We start from the raw sequence: 20,909 nt of genomic DNA, 5'->3' as shown, positions 1-20,909 counted from the left end.
TGGGGGAAGAGAACTGCACAGCAGGGGTCCAGTGGGGTGTGCGTGGCTCCTGGCTTTGCCGCTTTCTTCCTTTGGGCAGGAAGCCCCAAACCAGCCTCGAACCCCCGCCACATCCCCTCCCTCCCTCCCTTCCCTTCCTGCTATGAATCTCCCTGTCGAGCCCCCAGAGAACATCTGTGTAGGGAGGATGGAGGGGGCCCCCGAGTTTCTGCTGTAGTGTGGAGAGCTGCGAAGGCCTGGCCTGAAAAGGTAAGGGCGATGGCAGGGGATGCAGAAGAGGCTGGGCCAGAGACAGAGATAAACAGAGAGAGAGGGAGAGAGAGACATAGAGAAATACAGAGAGACAGGGGGGAGAGAGAGACACACACATACAGAGATACAGAGAGAGAGGGTGGGAGAGAGAGAGAGACAGAGAGAGATACAGAGAGAGGGGGGAGAGAGACATAGAGATACAGAGAGAGGGGGAGAGAGACACATAGAGAGATACAGAGGAGGGGAGAGAGAAAGAGACATAGAGAGATACAGAGGGGGAGAGGGAGAGACAGAGAGAGATACAGAGGGGGAGAGGGAGAGACAGAGAGAGATACAGAGAGAGGGGGAGAGAGAGACATAGAGAGATACAGAGGGGGAAGAGAGAGAGAGACAGAGAGAGATACAGAGAGAGGGGGGAAAAGAGAGACATAGAGATACAGAGAGAGGGGGAGAGAGAGACACATAGATACAGAGGGAGGGGAGAGAGAGACAGCAGCTGGGTAGGCGTGGCTCGGGGGCTGTCATGTGACTGATGAAAGTGAGTGACTTTGAGTTGGCCACGCCCACCAAATGTTCGTGGAGAGTTTGGAACTTCAGCCTCGTTCTTTTAGCCCAGCGGAAGCACCAGACTGGGCCACAGCAACGCGTGGCCGGGTGCAGCTAGTTCAAAATAAATTCAAACAACCCCAATTTTTTACCACCATAGAACAATTGTTGAGGAAGAGGAAGCTCAAAGTTGTCTTTCCCCTTTTCAGTACTACTATATTAATTTAGGACTGACCAATGAGGTTCGCCAACGCAACTTTCTGCAATAAGCAAAAATTTAGAGGTCAAGAATAAATCTGGAATTGTAAAAAAACAGCTTCAGCAAGTTATCACATCTAAACCTCAACCTGCCTTTTAAAACTGTACATATTTCAGCAAGTTGGAACACAACAGGAAATGAGATTTAAAGATTTGCTTGAAAAATAATCTCCCGCATAGTAATCCCAATGTAATATAATTTTAATTATCAAGATGTAATCTCACTGTATCATTTTATACAATTGTCATTAAGGAGAAAAAACACAGATCTGTGATATCTGTGATTTATCTGTGATAAATCTGCAGCTGCTTTTGAATTGTGTAGGGGACGCACCCCATGGAGGCTGGCTATTGCACAGAATTCTTCTTTTTCCTACAATGTTGATTTTTTTTTTTAAGAACCCTGTTTTCCAAAGCTTTTGCAACGCCGCTTCCCCCTCTGCTTAAATGCATCAGGAAAACTGACACAGGATGGATTTGTGCAACCGGCCTGCCAAAATTATTGCTCACATTAGCATAAACACATCATGCTGATCAGAATGGGACATCTGTTGCATTTCATCTTTCATGTTCCAATAAGGCCAAAGTTCAGAAACTCACCAACAAGAGTTAACAGCAATTTAGGTAAGACGCAGAATAAATTTCAGACAATTTCAAATCAAATCTTTAAAATTTTACTTAAAACAGATTAAGACAGATTGGTTTTCTCAGGCTGGGATACCCGTGGTTGATAAAGCATAAGATATGGAATACTGAGAATGACTAGCTGAAATGATACAGTTCTGGAAACAGGATTCTTTATTGGAAAAAAAAAAGGAAACTAAGACAAAAGATGTGCATTTGTCAACAAGGGGAAAGAGTCTGAACCATGCCTTAAGGAGTTACAGGATTTTGGAAGCCAGATCAGAGAGGGAAATTTTGAAGCCCTACAATTCTTGAGAATCCCTATTTGAAGATCTATGTTGAATAACAGAATAACAGAGTTGGAAGGGACCTTGGAGGTCTTCCAGTCCAACCCACTGCTCAAGCAGCAGACCCTATACCGTTTCAGACAAATAGCTGTCCAGTCACTTCTTTAAAACCTCCATTGATGGAGCACCCACAACTTCTGAAGGCAACTTCTATTCCACTGGTTGATTGTCCTCACTCTTAGGAAGTTTCTCCAGGTTCCTTCTCTCCTTGATTAGTTTCCATCCATGGTTTCTTGTACCGCCTTCTGGTGGTTTGGAGAATAATTTGACTCCCTCCTATTTGTGGCAGCCCCTCAAATACTGGAACACTGCTATCGTGTCACCCCTAATTCTTCTTTTCTTTATACTAGCCAAACCCAAATCCTGCAACCGTTCTTCATATGTTTGAGTCTCCAGGCCTTTGATCATCTTAGTTGCTCTTCTTTGAACGTTTTCCAAAGTCTCAACATCTTTTTTGTAGTATGGTGACCAAAATTGGTACAGAGTAGCATTAAACAAAAGAAAATTTCAATATTTTGTTTAGGGGGTGGGAGGAATGTTGCAAGGAAAAATAGCATTGATAGCCTGATGCAAATTCACATTTTCTATTGGAACCAGGACCAACATAAAAACCCAGTAGCATTTCTACTTTTCTCCTCATCTTGCCAGGATTCTCACCACCAAACAGCCTTTCTGTTCTGGAAAAAGTCCAGATTTCTCTCCTTACAGAAACTAAAGATCAGTCACCCATCAGGGAAGCCCTCTTGCTATTATGAAAACGATTGGCTCTAATGCCAATAATTTCCTCTCTCTCTCTCCCCCACACACACACTGGAGGAAAACTTTAGCTTGGCCATAGAAATGTTGCCTTCCACTGTGGTCATAAGTCGAGGACTGCCTATCCTGTATGGCTCCCCGTGGTTGTCTTATCACAAAGCAGAAGTGGCAGTTTGCTCACAGATAATGGGAAGCAGGCAGAGCTCTCGTCCATCAATCATGCCAGAAATGTTGCTAAGGAATGGATAGTGTAAATGCAACTATGCCAATAAAGCAAATGTGGGCAGAAACCCTTCTGGCTGCATTAAGCCTTGGTTAACTATGGGACAAAAAAGAAAAGCGGAGGGGGGGAACCCAAATGTTCCAATTAGACCACCAGGAAAATGCCTTCTAAATGCAGTAATTTTCAGCCACCTTCGACCTATCCTTTCTGCACGGAAATTTTATATGGATAATCCACTTTCTTGACCACTGAAGCTAGCACCTTCACTTTCAATATTATTAAATGAAGGGAAAAATGATCATACCAATTCAGTGCAGTTTTCTCTCAGCAAGATTCAAACAAAAATCTCATTTCTTTCTAACAAAACCACTCACTGATCTGGAAAGGGCATTAATTCTCCCTTCCTACCTTGAAAAAAAAAAAAATAGGAGAGGGAACATATCAAAGTAAATGACCCTATATACACACACGCGTTATGTTACATTTAGGAAATCCATTGGCCGTTGCTATTCCTGGAAGGATTCAATGACCAACGGTTGGAATAATTTCCTGTTGTACAAATGGCAATTCCCACGCCCATGTATACTGTACACCCATGATGGCGAACCTATGGCACACGTGCCACAGGTGGCACGCAGAGCCCTGCCAGCCATCGCCAGCCCGGTACGCCAGGGCTGGGGTACCGGGTATGCCAGCCATCGCCCTAGCCCGGCTCCCCTAGTCAGCTGGTCTTCGTGTCTCTGCAGAGCATGTGGGGGGGGCACATGTGCGGGACACATGCGTGGGGGGCAGGGTGGATGCGTGGAGTGATGCAGGAGGCTTTTCAGGCCCAAAATGGGGCGTGGGGGCCCTCGTGCTGTGCTCGTCCGCCCCATTTTGGGCCTGAAAAGCCTCCTGCACCAACATGGAAGCCAAAACGGGGTGCAGGGGGGCGCATGTGCAGGGGGGGCAGGGTGCATGCATGGGGCAGGGCGCATGTGTGAGGGAGCACTGCCATTGCATTTTGGGGATTCAGGCACGCGCGCATGCATTCATGTGCATGTGCACGTGCTTTGGGCACTTGGCACCAAAAGGATTAACCATCGTTGCTGTACACCAACCAATTCGATGAGGAAGGAACTGCTAAAGTAGTTTTCAAGTATGTCCACCTTCTTACTTTAACTTACATTCAAGTTAGAAGCCAAATATAAATAACTTCTACGTACGGTGTGCATCAACTTCCAAACACAGTATGTGACTGAAAAACAAACAAAAAAAAGATGCTCACATTGTTTTAGTAACCAGAAGAATGCCACCCGAGAATGAGATTGAATAATTTATTGAGACTGAAGGTAGCCAAACTGACGCTGTCCAGTTGGTGCAGTGCTTTGTTCCAAGCATCCAGTCTGCAGGGATGATTCGGTCCTTAAAACGCCCTGAAGGAAATCTTGAAACTACAGCCTTCACATTAACCTAGCTGACACCAAGCCACGTGTTTGTGAAGACGGAACATAATTGCATCCTGTAAATACAATGAAACATGGCAAAGATTTGACCCAACACACGCAAGTCTTCTTGTACTTGCCGCGTCTTACACAGCTAAAATGCAAATGCGATGGTGCTTGCAGCCACCAAACAGGGGATCCAGAAATAAAATTGGGTCATTTTCTCCAGCCGTTCTTTTTCTGCAAACTGGGCTGGCCCAGTGCAGCAAAGGGATTCTAGATTAAAGGCGGTGGAATAGTGTAGGAAGTACTTGCATTTTAAGGAAAGGAATAATACACCCTGTGTGGTTTGACTGTGCGAAGAGAAGGAAAATACTGAAGCTGCCGAATGCAAGGTCATTCGGAAATGTTACAAGCCAAGCCAAGATAAATCATTCCAAATTGATTTCATTAAGACCCCTGATTGTATCGTAGAAAACAGCCACCCTGCATGTGTTTAAATCACCTCCAAATGAAATAATGAGAAATAATCTTTGCTGTGCCCATAAAGAGACCACAGCAGACTGCAAGAAAACCGGTCTGCCTTTGTTCAGGCACTTTCCTTTATGAGTCCTAAGGAGGATCCAATCTAGCTAATTTGATGGTTTGCAATTCTGCAGTGTTACAGCCCCTCTAACTGGTAATAGCCAGCAATCAAATCTCAGCTACTAATGAGCCAGACTTCTGGAGTTGCTAGCAAAGGAAGGGGACTCCCAAACTGTTGTGCATATATAAAAACACACAATCACACTACCGAGATGTCAGAAGGACAAATACTTTATGTTCACTTGTATGTTGTCAGAATACAAAGAAATGACAATGCTTACAGCATTTGAAAAGATTTGTGTCCGGCACTGGAACAGCAGGATGCTTTTAGTAGAAGCCCAAATTTTAATTAAAAATAAAAGGTGGGTTTTGATTTGAAGATTGCAAATTTGTGGTTGCATGTTTGCATATTTATTCATGTATTCAATGTCTATAGCAGATGTGTCCAACCTTGGCAACTTTAAGACTTGTGGACTTCAACTCCCAGAATTCTCCAGCCACTTATTTTGGCTGAGGATTTCTGGGAGTTGAAGTCCATAGGCCTTATAGTTGCTAAGGTTGGACATTTGTGTAATCCATTCAAAAAGACTGGGCCACGCAGAGACTCCAGATAAGCAACAAACAAAAGGTTGACCAGATTAGCTCAGAGAAACACCTAGGATTTGCATTTCCTCTTTTGCCTATAGAGCCAGCTATGACCCCTACATAACCCTTACATGACCCCCATAGGAATTTGACAACAGCCAATAGAATAGAAAGATAGAAAGGACATGTTCTTGCACAGGAACAGGAAACTCAAATACAAAGCCCAAAGAAGGTATAAAAACCTACCCACTCTCAATTCCATTTTGTCAGCTGCCCAGAATCACATCTGATTCTGCTTCATCCATAAACCTTGCTTTCCAGTCAGCCTCCATGTTGTTTCCAGCATTTTTCTCCCCGCTTGGAACTGAACCAGATGGATATTTCTTCCAACAATATGAGTCAAAAAACATTTTTGATGTAATGTAAGAAATTGTGATGAAGTATCTAACAGACCCAGCTATAATGTAGGAGGAAGTATGATAGTTATAGAAAGACACAGGGCCAATCATTCAGAGGAGTGACTTGGATTCACTTGACCTTAATTATATCAGATATAAACTTTGCTGGAGGACTCTTCTGTGCCCCAAGATTCTGATACAATGTCCTACAAGCAATAAATATTTTTTTTAAAAGTCCAGATGATTTTGTTTCGTAAGCATTCCTATTAGAAAGGGCTTAGCAGAAATCTAATAACGTCCATCTCTCTGGATTCCAAACTCTACTCCAAGACCTGATGTATTTTATGGGCGGCCAAAATGGCTTTTGAATTTGCTGTGTGATTTGGATCTGAAAAACATGGAAGGAACTGTCCATCCAATATTCAAATCAACCCAGAAGTACTTGACTAAATCCAAGCTGCTGAACTGATTTGGTTAGTCACTTCAAAGGGGAGTGGACTGGAAGACCTCCAAGGTCCTGTCCAACTCTGTTATTCTGTCATTCTGTAAAGGGTGATTTCCCCTTCAGAAGGAATCATCACCTAGCCCTTAAATGCAATGATGATGGTCAAAGCCTAACTTTCCTTTATATTGCTTTTTGATTTTATTTTAAACTGGGATGTCTTGAATTATCTAGGACCAGAATGTTTAGTATATTTTAATTGGTTTTTTATTATTAACATTTGTATTACATGTATTTTTATCGTTCGCTGTTCACCGCCCTGAGTCCCTTAGGAATAGGGCGGTATATAAATTTAATAAATAAATAAATAAATAAATAAAATAAAGCAGGGAAGCTTAAGCCTCCCATTGGAAATGATAACACAGAATTGGTAGTGTTTAGGCACCCAGTGTCACATGGTTGAAATGAGCAACCATCAAATAATTATGACGTGGCACATCTTGTTCAAAGGGTTGGGTTCGATAATCAGCCAAACCCCTTTCCAGGATATTCCATTCCCTCCTCTTCTTCTTTCACAGTGTCCTGATGATAACCCAGTTCTCATTAGTCTCTTTTGAATTATTCACAATTGTGCCTTAAACCACTGATGCATCTTCATATAAAATGATAATGTTTCCTTTGAGCTGAACCTCAACTCCTGATGATTTCATGTACACTTCCTTGTAATTTTCCTGGCCAACACTACATGTATGGTTTGATGGATTTTAGCTGATCTCAAATGGCCAATCAGGATTAGATCTGAGTTAATGCTTGGGTGGAAAATGGCAAGAAATCTCAAAGTGCACTGAGAATTGAAAAAGGACTCTAGAAGGCTACAGAAGCATTCTGTCTATAAAGAAAACTTATATGGACATTTTTGGGAGCCAGTACAGATGTTGTATCACCTCTGCTCTGCAAGCATACTCTGTTTTGTTTTATGACTGAGAGAGACAATGTCTTGGCTACCCAAATAGCAATAATAATAACACCCCATATTTAACACAGGTCGATAAAAAGAACAAAAACATCTGGATAGTGGACATGGTCAGCACCTGAAGAACAGAAGAGAAAGAACTGGAGAAAATCCCAAAATATAAAGAACTGCAGATAGGAGTTGAAAAACTGTAGCAACAGAAAGCAAAGATGGAACCAATAGTAATAGGCGCCTTGGGTGCAATCCCAAAACATCTGGAGCACCACTTGAACACCATTGGCATTGACAAAATCCCCATCAGTCAATTGCAAGAGGCAGTTTTATGTGGGAGAGCTTCCATCACGCGATGATAAAAGCCTCAAGCAACATCTGTCTATCCCAGGTCCTTAGGAAGGACTCGATAGGTGGATAAAAATTCTAGATCCAGTCTGAACATAAACAAAAGTTGAAGCATGGATCTCTCTTTCTCTCTCAGTAGACAATTTAAAATGTTTAAAGAGAGCTGGGGAAAAAATCAACAAAACACAACTTTAAACATCTGGAACCTTTGCTAACTTGGAAAGGAGAGATCTTGCTGGATGCCGAACTTAAGCACGTGAAGACCACAATATTGTCTTTCTTGTTTGGTTGTTTTCCTGCAGATTCTTTTGTTGCTGGGCTAGCAAAAGAGGGAAAGAAGCAAGCTCAGAAAATGCCAAACACCGGACACCTTTATTGCATCAGAGAATATCAGAAATTGTATCCAGGTCTCCTGTTCATACCAGCCCAAACTGCTTAATTCTACAAGGAGGCAACAATATTCTTGGACGAAGGCTTAAAACATACATATGATCCAATACCAGCGAATAATAATACATCTTTAATAGATTAATGTTCCCACAACCATCTCCAGAGGAAGTGGAAATTTTCTGCCGTTTTGGAAATCCTGGAAACCATTAAAAGTGGAAAATCCCCAAGCCTTGCTAGAACATCAGGTGAGTTTTGCAAAGAATTTAAAGAAGTCTTAATATTTTTAAAGATTTTTTTTATTTTTGTTCAAGACACTTCTCCAGGATTTGGAAACTGTCTAAGAAAAAATCTAAATCTAATCCTTAAACTGGGTAAATAAAAATGTTCAGGAACTGAGCTATTCTAGTCTATCTCACTACTTAATGTGGCCTATCAACTCAATACTAAATTATTAACCAACCATTTCAAGTGATTAAAAATAAAATTATCCATATACAGTAGATCAAATCTGATTTTATTCAAAAATGAAATAGATCCACCCCATCGGGAAACCATTAAATATTATATTATATTACACAAATTAGCAAATTAATAAGCTTTCACTAGCGATACGTTTCAAAATGCTTTTGATTGTTGATACTAGAATTCTTAAAGCAAATATTAAAGAAATTTAAATACAGGGCTGCTTTTTCAAGATGACTCAGCATATTTATGAAGCAAGTAGAGCACAGCAAAATCTTAACAGTTATGATTCTGTTATTATTTTTAGGCATACTAAGTAGAGCTACTCATTTCTGTTATTCAGCCTAGCTATATAGAAGCATTGGGAATAGTAGAGGGAAATGTCCTTTTAAGATGTTGTAAAATCAATAAATTATTGTCCAAAATAATTTATGTGCAGAATTCTAATATTGATTATAATTATTTGCTTTCCACTGATTTCAATCTCTGGTGTGGTCAAGATTGAAGAAGTCTTTCAAGATATTATTAAAGGAGGGCACCAACAAATTAGTTGGCATTTTTCAGCAACGGTGAAGAGAGTTTGACTAAATCACCAAGAATTTCAGTTTGTTATTTATTTCAGTCCAGTGTTACAGAGAGCCAGTTTGGTCTAATGGTTGAGGCATCAGAGTTAGAAAACAGGAGACCCTGCGTTCATCTCATCTTAGCCATGAAAGTCAACTGGGTGACTTTGGGCCAATCACCAGGAGACAATGAGTTCTAGTCCCACCTTAGGCACAAAAGCTGGCTGGATGACTTTGGGCCACTCACTAGGATACAGTGAGTTCTAGTTCCACCTTATCCATGAAAGGTGGCTGAGCGACTGGGTGAATCACCAGGAGATCGTGAGTTCTAGTTCCATCTTAACCACGAAACCAGTCACTCGCTCTCTCAGCCTAACCCACCACATAGGGTTGATGGAAAATAGGAGGAGGAAGGTGTGTTAGATACATTTGCTGCCTTGGGTTATTTATAAAAATAACAAAGGTGGAATACAAATAACTATTTTAAAATACCTCTCGCACTAAAGAAAGTGCCTAAAACACAAAATATTTCAAACCTATGCTTTGGACTTGTCATTCCAAGAAAGCAACAACAATACCATTGAGATATAATATTTGTATTTCGACTATTCTGCTATGCTTTTCAAAGCTCAGCAATTTCTTTTGAGATTCCTTCATACTTTGGTGCATCACTCTGAGATGCAAGCCATTGTGAAAATTCACACCTAAAGGATGGAGAAACAAAGATGGCCAGGGGTTCAAATCTTAGAGGCTCTCAAGTCATTTAGCAGGGAAGCAAATAAACTTGGATAAAAAGCAAGCAGATTTTCATCCCTGGATAGTCCCGGCTGGACTTAGCTCAGTTTCATTTCAATGCTTTCTTAAGTGCGCCATTATACCTTATACATCACTAAATCATTTTTATCATTATTTTTATTATTCCTTGAATGAGGGTTGAGAAGTAAACTTCCTTTGGACTACCCAACCAGCAATTTCAAAACCCCACTAAGATCCACTTTTGTGTAATATGGGTTCTTGTACACACATATGCATTATGATGATAGTTGTTTGGTGCCATGTCAAAGATCTGAAGAAGCCTCTGGGTGCATTAGGAATGGACAGAAGTTCAGCTCATCGGTTGTACTTGTATTATTTGAAAAAAAAACATTGATTTTATGACAGTATCTTTAACATCCTAATCCTTAGGAAAGTTCCAATAATCAGAAGTACCAAATCCAGTCAAAACCATCTAATAGACTGTGTGTATATTGTTATCATTTTGTTGTTGGGGTGCACTAGCAAAGGTCAACTTTCTATTTTTGCATAAAATGACAGCAAATCTCAAAATGTTCTTTATATTTCCTAAACAAACATTAAATTTAATTTCTCTATTTTGGCACTTCTGCATTATATGATTCAGCAGGGCTGCTTCTCCTGTAAGCCATACATTTTGCAAGTGTAACCATTCTCACCCTGTTGATGAATTCTTGCAAGAGAACTAATATAAAGATAATATTTCAGCTTTGTGTACCAACAAAATCAACAGAGCACCAAACATATTGACGGAAAATGTATCTCCAGCAGTTAATTTCCCAAGTAAATAAACTATTTTATTTGTGCTTGCTTCATAATAATGTAGTAACTTTATATGGCACCCAACTCTGAGGGACTTCCAGAATCGCTATCAGTTTAAGTAATATTTTATACCATCTGTAATAATGTTCAGGGGAAAGAAGAGCAAATTATAGCTTCTCTCGTCTAAATAATGCAGAAAAATATTTGGAAAATCAGATGAGAAGATGCAGAAATATGTATTGCAATATGTATTCAGTGGCAGCAGCATGGAACACAAGAGATGTTTCTAATTAAAATCCAATGATCAATTCTTAATCAACAATGAAATGACCTGGCAATTAATCTATGGAACTGAATGATGCTTCCTTCAGGACGTAGTTTTTGAAAATTGCTGTAGAATCAAGACAAAGGCCTGAATATCCTCTTTTTGCATCCATGTTTCAAATCCCATCATTTGAGTTTCTCTGCTGATACAAAGGCGTGTGGATTCCTACTACTGTCCCCTGCAGTGGTGGGTTTCAAACTTTTTTACTACTGGTTCTGTGGGTGTGGCTTGGTGGGCATGGCATGGTTTGGTGGGCATGGCTTGATGGGCGTGGCAGGGGAAGGATGCTGTAAAATCTCCATTTCCTCCTGATCAGCTGGGACTTGGGAGGCAGAGAATAGATGGGGGCGGGGCCAGTCAGAATTTTTACTACCGGTTCTCAGAACTACTCAAAATTTCCGCTACTGGTTCTCCAGAACTGGTCAGAACCTGCTGAAACCCACCTCTGGTCCCCTGACCTAACCTTAACCCTAACCCTGTCCCAGGTCTCCTCTAAGCCGTAAACTGGATTTAAAACACCAAAATTGGCACTGCTCAAAAGGATGGTTGTGCCTGGAAAGCACTTACAGCAAACATCCTGCTTTTCATTTCCATTCAAGGTCATTAGGCCGGCTAGATTTGCACTGCAATGGTAAAAGCTGAATGTGGTTTTCTGTGTGAGGCTGCAAGATTAGGTCCAGTGGGAAGGAGTTGGCTGCCTTTTGCCACACCCGCCCATGATGCTGACCTGATGAAGCCAACAGATTTGGCTTTGATGAACAGTTGGCCTTGGATCCCCTTCAGCCTTACTATGCATGCATCGGTTGTTTGTTTGTTTGTTTGTTTGTTTGTTTATGTTTGTTTGTTTGTTTGTTTTTTATCCAGGCCTATTTGCCCCTGCAATCACACAGAGCAGGCTGCAGATCTCACACAGAAATAAGGTCAAAGCAAGGCACAAAATACTGAAACCAAACTGTCGAAATATATTCCTACTGCAGAAGGAATCAAAATCAAACGCCTCAAATCCCAAAGACTCACTGAAAAAGCCAACCCTTTCTTGCTTTTTGGAAGCTCAAGACTATTGGGAATGAACAGGGGAGTTTTATTCCAGAAAAATGGAGCAGCAAACACCTAATTGGTGTTTTATGCAAATAATGTTCCCCAAAGATAAGAATCCATAGGGATGCTTCCCTTCTGGATCTTTATAAACAGGCAGAAACCTTTGGGAGCTGCTGAACTATTCCATTGATCACTGTCTAGTCCCATAAAACTGTTGTTGCCAAAAATTTCCACATCATGCAGAGAACCATTAAACCATCACCAGAATTTCTCCAAAAAATGACAAAAGGAAAACATTGTTAACACAGGGAGAATAGCCACATTCACCATATGGATAGAATGCAATTTTGACTGCATTTAAATTACAGTAAATCAAATTCAGTGTTTCCCTATTTAGACCCCCTTGAACATTGGACATTTCCTTCTGCGTTATTCAAAAGGCCAATGGTATCCTTCAAAAGTTTCAAACGGACAGTGCGTCCTTGCACCATGAAATTATCTGACCTAGACTGAGAGATTCTGCTGTAGAAGAACATAAGAAGATAAGCCTGAACTTTCTCTAAGGACTACGAGTGGATGGAGTTATTCACTGTCCAAAGTAGTCAGAGAAAAAGCAACGAGGAAACTCAATAAAGAACCATCTTCCTCCTTCAAAACACTTCACAAGGTTACGTGGGATAGAAACCAGCCTTTCTCAGTTAAACACCGCTTTGAAGGTCCATAACTTGTCTTAGAGACTCTTGATCCATTAGAGTGTTGGTAAGTTAGATATATATCCTGATCACTACATCACCTGAGTTTTCTACAAGTCTGTGGATCAAAGCAGGATAGTACATCTTTCTTTTAATAAGCAACTGAATCTCTCTCAGAAAACACACTTCCTTCTCTCTTTCCTTGTGCCTATCCTTGAATACAAAAGTCCTTTAAATGTGTCAAAATGTGGAATGAAAGATGCATTCTGTTAAGGCAACTGTCTACAAAGGAATCACTGAACCATTAGTTAGCCTGCTAATCTGAGAAAACTATTACCTGATAGCACAATTAAAAAATATTATCCTTAATAATATAAGTTGGCTGGTGCCAGAAGATTGCACAGATTGATTACAAACAATGACATGACAAAGTAGCAACAAGGCTCCATTGGACTCTCTACAAAAAGGGCCATTTGCCTGCAAGCAAGAACTGGTGCCCCCCCCCCCAAAATAGACAAATAATGGAAAATAAAGAAGAACTTTGGGACCTTAGAATTCAAAGAGACAGGCACCTGTCACCTAATACCCCAAGGCCTAACTATTTTTGATATGAACAACAGAAAAAGTCTGGATAGTGGACACTGCAGTACCTGGAGACAGCAGAAGAGAAGAAAAAGAACTGGAGAAAATCGCAGAATATAAAGACCTGCAACTAGAAATAGAATGACAGTGGCAAAAGAAAACAAAGACAGTCCCATTAGTCACAGGAGCCTTGAGTACTGCAACCCCAAGGTTGCTGGAGCATCCCTTGAACATCATCGGCATTTGACCAAATCCCCCACCTGTCAACTACAAAAGGCAGCTTTACCTGGAACAGCTGACATCCTGCAACAATACCTGTGACAACATCAAATACCCGCATCTGCCTATCACAGGCCCTTGGGAAGGACTCGGGATGTGGATAAAAATGCCAAATCCAATCTAAACATCTGGCTGACTGTTTGACTAATAATAATAATAATAATAATAATAATAATAATAATAATAATAGTAGTAGTAGTAGTAGTAGTAGTAGTAGTAGTAGTAGTAGTAAACAATCACCTTTGGAAGAGAAAGGGAAGAAAATCCATGTGCCCTAAATATTTCTTTCTTTCTTTCTTTCTTTCTTTCTTTCTTTCTTTCTTTCTTTCTTTCTTTCTTTCTTTCTTCCTTTCCTTCCTTCCTTCCTTCCTCCCTCCCTCCCTCTCTCTGTCTCCCTTTCTTTCTTTCTCTTTCTCCCTCCCTCTCCCTCCTTCCCTCCCCCCTCTCTCATTGAATCTCATATTCTATTTAATCTCCTGTTAATGATAATGCAGAAACTGTTCTATGTTTAAAGGCCATTTTCTGATGAGTTTGCAGTTCTTTGTATTTCCTTCCTTGCTAAAGCTGTGGTAGGGGTGGGGTGGGGAAGCAGAGAAGGGGAGGAAATCTTGAGATCCAATCTACAATTGAGAGAGTGGCATTCGCAAAGCTGGAACAAAGAGTTACTTGCAGATATGAAGAGTCCTTCATCACCTAGGTATGATGATGATCTTGGCGTGCATCCTTCTGTAGGAAACAGGAGGGGTGCAATGGGTTCCTGGCAACTGACATTCATATTTCGAGCAGGACTCCCTGGCCGGCCGAGGTTACAAAACCCCCAGGGGTCTGCCAGTCATAGAGATGTTTATTTGTCTTTAAGGAGAACCTGAACGGGCAGTGATTCGCACACCCAGTCTATTCTTTGAACATTGTCCCACCTGCTGTCCTGTGGCTCAAAGTGTCATAAAAATTAGGGCACTGGGGAGGTTTCTCCACTGAAAGGGCTTTGCACACGGGAAAGGGAGAAGGTGAGGTGGGCCAGAGGAGGGAAAGAGTTAGCAAATACTAGCCAGGGTTTCATCCTCTAAAGAAACAGCATCTCCAGCTGCTCCCTCTTCCCCCTCCCCTTCCTCAGTCAGATAAAAGGAGCCCCTCTCAAAGAGAGCCTGGAGCATCTTCTCTGAAACAGAATAGGGATACATTCTCTGGACACCCACTCAGTGACCACTAACACACTGCCTGCCCGCTCCTTCTCTGGCTGAATCCTCTGGAGGAAACATACTCTCCAACCCAGTTACTGCTTTTACCTCTTTTCTCACACCACAGCATCTTGTGAGGATGGCTTTCCATCCCAGGTTATGAAGAACCAGCTTTAAACTGTGGAGGAGAGAAAGAAAAGCCTGTCAGCTGAAATAAACGAACCCAGCAGCTCACCCCACAAAAGAGAAAGGACTGTGTGGCGAGGAAATAACCTTGGATGAGAGTGTTCCATTGGATTTACCTTTTGGAAAGTGAGAAGAACCACGGTGGCGATGGAGAAACCCAGTTTCTCACTAACGTATCCCACTAAGGAAAGGATGGTGAGATGGTGAGAAATATGGGGGATAAATATGGAATTTCACCATCCCCCCTCCTTTCCCCAACTCTCATTGAAATAGTGGCATCCAGGAGCTGCTTTGTGTCCTGGATAACCTTCACAAGATTTTGAAGCTTCAGTTCCAATTTTTTTTTTCAAATAAAAGAGGGAGTAAGAATGAACTGTTTAAATGGAAATTTGCAGCACTGATGAGGGATGCAAATATACCAGATCCTTCATCCTTTAGGGGGTGAAAAAAAACCCTCTCCATCTATTTACTTTCATTCCTGTATAATAAGATTCCATTTACATCCCAGCAAGAAGAGAAAATGGGACCACCCAGAACTGTTCCATATATAGACGGTGTGTATGGCGCATGTTTGCATGTGCATGTGCAGAACTAGCACTCATGAATCTAAAACAGTAGAGCTTACAAGGGAGAAGAGGAAAGGCTTTTGGAAGGAAGGGAGGGAGGGAGGGAGGGAGGGAGGGAGGGAGGGAGGGAGGAAGGAAGGAAGGAAGGAAGGAAGGAAGGAAGGAAGGAAGGAAGGAAGGAAGGAAGGAAGGAAACAAAACCTTTTGGGAAAGCTAAGAAGAACATGTATGCCTTTTGTCCAAGACTGAATCAGCACTACTCTGATTCAAAAGCACTTCTTCACCATTTCTCTTAACTTTTCCCTATCCTTCTCGAGAGTCACCAAAGCACTAAGGCCAGACGTCCTTGTCTAAAACCACCACATTCTCCCATCCTAACAAACCAGTCCAAGGCTTAACCCTAAGATCAGAACTGCCCACATCACTGGCAGCTCTTCTCTGGCTTCAATCTTGGGGTTTCATCCCCTTGTACCAACACAGAAAAAAGGACACAGTCCCTGTCTGGGTCTCGCCCTGTGAAGGAACAGATGATCCCCATGAAGGTTTCCTCTCCATCTCCACCACAGCCACGGAAATGGCCAGCCCCAGAGGAACTTCCAAAGATCCCCTCGGCCTCCTTGCTTTGAAATGCAACCCTCCCAACTCCAACCCCCCCGCCCACCTCCCACGCAGGGCTGGCAACCAGGTCCACCCGAGAAGGACCCTTCCAGTCCAAGCCAAAGCAACAGAGAAGCCACCCAAGAAGAAGAAGAGGAGAAAGAGGACCGGAAGATTAGGCAAAAGTTCCCTCTCACTTACGGGATTTGGGGCTGGAGCTGGTCTCCGGCGTGGTGGTGGTGGTGGTGGTGGTGCTGGCCTCTTGGAAGGGGGATAAGGTCCAGGAAGGAGCCGAGTCCTGAAGATAAGTCTTGTACGACGAGGTAGTGTACGCCGCAGTGGGCCAGAGCGGCACAGGGGGGCTCCGAGGGGCGCCGGGCGGCGGGCGGGCCACGTGGAGCGTGGTGCTGAAAGGGACAGCGACAGCCGCCGTGGTGCTGGCCAGGACGGTCGGGGGCGCCAGCGTGTGGCGCGCCGTGGTGGACCGCGGCGGGACGGCCCGGACGGGGCCCCGGGTGGCCGGGAAGCGGGTGGGCGCCTTGGTCATGGTGGTGAGCCGGGTACTGATCCGGTTGGGCGTCCTAGAAGCGGCGGCGGCGGCGGCGGCGGCGGCGTCCGTGCCGGGCGAGGCGGTGGGCTCCCCGCTCTTGGGCGGGGCGGTGGGCTGCTTGGAGAGGAAGAAGGGGTCCTGCTCGATCCCTTTGGAATCCATCAGCTCGGTGGGCAGATACTCCTGGACGGATCCCACCACGATCCACTTGAGCAGCATCAGGCTGAGCCCCAGGCCCACGAAGCCGATGAAGAGCGGCACCACGCAGAGCCACGTCTGCTGCCGGTTCCACACCAGGCAGTCGCCGCAGCGCACCTCCCGGGCCGCCGCCTCGGGCCCTCCATCGCCCGCCGCAGGGCCCCCGCCCGCCGCCGCCGCCCCCTCCTCGGCAGCGGCTGCGGCACCCGGCGGCGAGGCGACCCCTTCGCTCATCCTCCTCGGCGCCTTTCTAGCCCTCCCCCGGGGAGAAGCAGTGGCATCGAGGGCGGGGAGGGCGCAGCATGCGGAGCGGCGGGGAAGCGAGAAACGGGGGTGGGGGTGGGGGGGAGGAGAGGAGCGGGAAGATCCGACGGCAGAGGGGTGGGGGAGGCAGCCGCAGCCGGCAGGTACCCGAAAGAGCTCTTCTCCCTTCGATCCGGAGAGCGCGACACCCCTCCCGCCCTGTCAGCTACATCTCCGCGCATTCACACGACCGCTGCTGAATCAGCTGGAACGCGCGAGCTCTCCCCACCTTCCGCCAGCCGCCGCCGAGCTCTCCTCCTTTTCCCTGCGATTTCCCGCCCCCTCCCGGTTTCCTGGATTCCGGACACCCACCCACCCCCGCCCGAGAAATAATAATAATAAAAATATGAAAAAGCCCCTAAGATCCTGGGCGGTCTTCGCCAAACGGGTCCCGAGAAGCCGCGGCTTTCAGACGGTAAAGATCCGGGTCGAGGAGGTCTCGACCAAGCCAGCTTCTCCCCTTCTTTCAAAAGCAAGATCCGCAATCAGCAGCCATCCGGCGCCCGTTTCCCCAAGGAAGAAGACGGGCGCCGGGGAGAAAACGCCTCTCTTGCAGCCGCTCCTGCTTCGGGGCGACGCTTCTCCGGTCCCCGGCGGCGGTTGGCGGCCGCGGTAGCCACATTCCCTGGCTGCCGCCGTTCCTGCCTTCCTCGGTCCCTCTTCCCGAAGCGACGGAGCTCTTGCTATTCGGCAGCCCTGCCGCCAGTCCTCGGACAGCGCTTGCAAAAAGGCGAGACCCAGCCGAAGGCGGCAGCCTGCAGGGGAAGCCCGGCCGCCAGCCCCGGGGCTGCTGGAAAGCCGGCCGCCCCCGACATCCTCTCAAAAGCCGAGCCCGAAGCCAAAAGGGACTCGGATTTGGCCTCCTGACAAACCAGGCACAGGCGCCGGCGTGCCAAACCAAGCACTGAGCAGCGGCGCGGGGAGGGAGGGAGGGAGGGAGGCCAGGTTAAAAAAAATCCCAGCCAAAAAGAAATCACACAGGCGCGCTGAAAGGGGAGGGGGCGGACTCGCGCCCGCGCCTTCCCACGCGCGCACACACACCCGGGATTCAAAAGCGTTTCAGGAACGGGCTGCCCAGATTTTCCTCCCCAGCCCCTTTGCCTGGAGTCTTTCTCTTTTGTATTCCTGCCGCGTGAAGGAAGGAAGGAGGGGCGGGGGGGGGGGACGGAGGGAGGGAGAGGAAGGGGACTTTGCTGCTTGGCCAAAGGAAGCGCCCCCACCCTCCCACTTGGCTCCAAGGAGGAGCGTTGCGGGACTGCGCCCCCCCCCCCCAAGCCAGGAGTCGCTTCCTGGGAGGAGGTCCGGAGAGGGGCCGGTGCCGCTTCCCAGCCCCGGAGCCCGGGCGGCACTCCTGCGTCGGCAGGGCAGAAGCAGCGCGCGCGCCCACCCGCCCGGGAATGCGCGGCTCTCCGTGCGCGGGACCGCACTTGGGCAGGCGCGCCCGCGTGCATGGGGAGGGATGCATGGAAAGAGGGGGAGTGGGGAGAGTGGGTGGGCCGGCAGCTGGTCTTTCGGCGTGGAATTCCTTCTGCAGCCTGGCGGCTTCTCCAGAGCCGGCCTATTCAATTGTGGCCGGTCGGTGCTGAGGAAGGAGCTTGCCAAAAACCAAAAAAGGAGAGAAAGCAAGCTGAGGTTTCTCTTTTCGGGCGCGGGGTCCCGTGGCGGGGGCTCCGGCGAGCCCTGGGGAACCCTTTCTCCGCCGCTCCCGACTTTGGTGCCGTCTTCTGGCAAAGCGCTGCCCGCGGGACTATCCGCCTCTTTTCCTCCTCCTCCTCCTCTCGCTCCTGTTGGCAATCGCGTCTCTGCGGAGTAAGTGGGACCAAAGCGCCGTGCGGAATGTGCACCCTGCTCGGGATGGTGTCAGAAGGAGAAGGCTATTTGAATAGACTTTAGCCCGGCTCGCTCTTGGGCTGGAGGCAGGATGAAGACCTACATCGTGGGCTGTGACAGAAAGAAGACGTCGCCCTATCTGTGCCTAGTTTGGGGTGCAAGCCGAGATATGGTCTATTTTTTTCCACTCTCCGCGCTGCAATGGGAATCTAATCGTCCTAAGTATTCCTGATGGCTCCACCGAGGCGAGCTATCCGTTGACCTTTCCTGAAAGTTCTTTCAATGCATAAGGAATTAGATCATCGATTACATAATTAATTCCCTGGCTGTTCTGTTTGAACCTCTGGCAAAGCAACGGAAAACACAAAACAAAAAGAGAGACAAAATGATGGGTGGACGGTTCACTTTTCTCCTCCTCCGTGGGAGCAGGGGGTGAAGGAGCATTCAATAACAGGCGAGGAAAAAGGAAGGCAGTCTAAACAAGGGCCATGGAAATGAGAGGCAGAGCCAGAGGCGATCGGCAATGCACAGTTATTTGGGAGTAATAGGATTCCCCCTCTAGCCTTGGGACCCAGCCTGGCTGATGGCTGGAGGGAGAAAGAGCTAAAGCTCAGCTTTTGGGGAAAGGGGAAGTCTTGTTTGGCTAAAACTTTGGAGGGACAACAGCAAAGTCTGCAACCTTGATGTGGTGGGGAAGGAAAGACTGTTTCACATGGAGACCTTAACAACTGTCCAGCCATCATTGCCTTCCTGAGATAAGCCCTGCAGGGCAGGTCTCTCCATCCCTAAGCATAGGGAAGGAAGGCCAGGACAGGGGGAGGTTATGAAGATAAAACAAGGCACAATTTACACAGAAAAGAGGCTTATTTGCCCCCAAAATGGGGCCTTTAAGAAAAAATCAAGATGAGATGAGAGATGGTTTTATTTAAAAAAAAAAAAAATAGAACTGAACACAAAGCAGCCTTTGCAAATCCCATCGTAGACACATTAATTAATTTATCTACCAACCTCTTAGGTAAATGGTGGATATTGCCATGATGAAGAAGCTGGACTTGAACCAAGAGAGGCTTAAAATGTACAGGTACTTCTCAACTTACAACAGCTCATTTAGTGACCATTCGAGGTTACAATGGGACTTACGACCATTTTTCACACTTACGACCATTGCAGCCTCCCCACGGTCACATGATCAAAAGACGCTTGGCAACTGGATCCTATTTACGATGGTTGCAGCATCCCGGGGTCACGTGATCCCCTTTGCAACTTTCTGATCAGCAAAGTCAACAGGAAGCCGGATTCGCTTAACAACCATGTTGCTAATTTAACAAATGCAGTGATTCACTTAACAATTGTATCACTTAGCAACAGAAATTTGGGCTCAATAATGGTCATAAGTGGAGAGTACCTGCATTTATTTATGTACTAAAACAAATGTATACAGCTGCCTGACTCACTCATAGGTGATTCTGGGTGGCTTACAAAATTAAAAAAATCCTCCCTTTCATAAAAGTTCAAATTCCCACTCAGCCACATATCTCAAAGCCATATATGACTTTGAGCCACATAGAGCTGCTCCTGGAATGAAACAAAGAGGCATCTTCATTTTTGCTCCTTGGAGCTCCCAAGCGGGGGGGGGGGGGAAATCAATGCAATGGAGTCAACAACAGATGGATGGGATTATCAGAATACATTCTGATTTGGGAAATTGTAAATGAATAAAGGCAATTTTTTCTGGTTTCAACCCATTGGTGGATGGCTTCAAGCAAACCCTTGGCTACGTGGACTAGAAGACCTCCAAGGTACCTTCCAAGTCCGTTCTTCTGTTGTTCCAGAATTATTCTGTTGTTCAACAGTTCTGCTCTTG

At 45.4% G+C, this 20,909-nt stretch overlaps 1 protein-coding gene across 1 annotated transcript in view; it reads right to left on the bottom strand.

The window, feature by feature from the left end:
• The window catches only part of NRG3 (neuregulin 3), a 567,176-nt gene extending 549,649 nt beyond the window's left edge, over window positions 1-17,527 (bottom strand). Inside the window, exon 1 of the mRNA XM_034434743.2 lies at window positions 16,366-17,527. Coding sequence (XP_034290634.1) covers window positions 16,366-17,146 — 781 coding nt within the window. The 5' untranslated portion in view covers window positions 17,147-17,527. The remainder of the gene's footprint in view (window positions 1-16,365) is intronic.
• Between the last annotated feature and the right edge of the window lie 3,382 nt (window positions 17,528-20,909).

Source organism: Pantherophis guttatus, chromosome 6 (assembly GCF_059756535.1).
Source record: "Pantherophis guttatus breed Tessera chromosome 6, ASM5975653v1, whole genome shotgun sequence".
In the NCBI taxonomy this organism is placed as follows: Eukaryota; Metazoa; Chordata; class Lepidosauria; order Squamata; family Colubridae; genus Pantherophis; species Pantherophis guttatus.
This window is presented reverse-complemented; position numbering and strand designations above follow the sequence as displayed.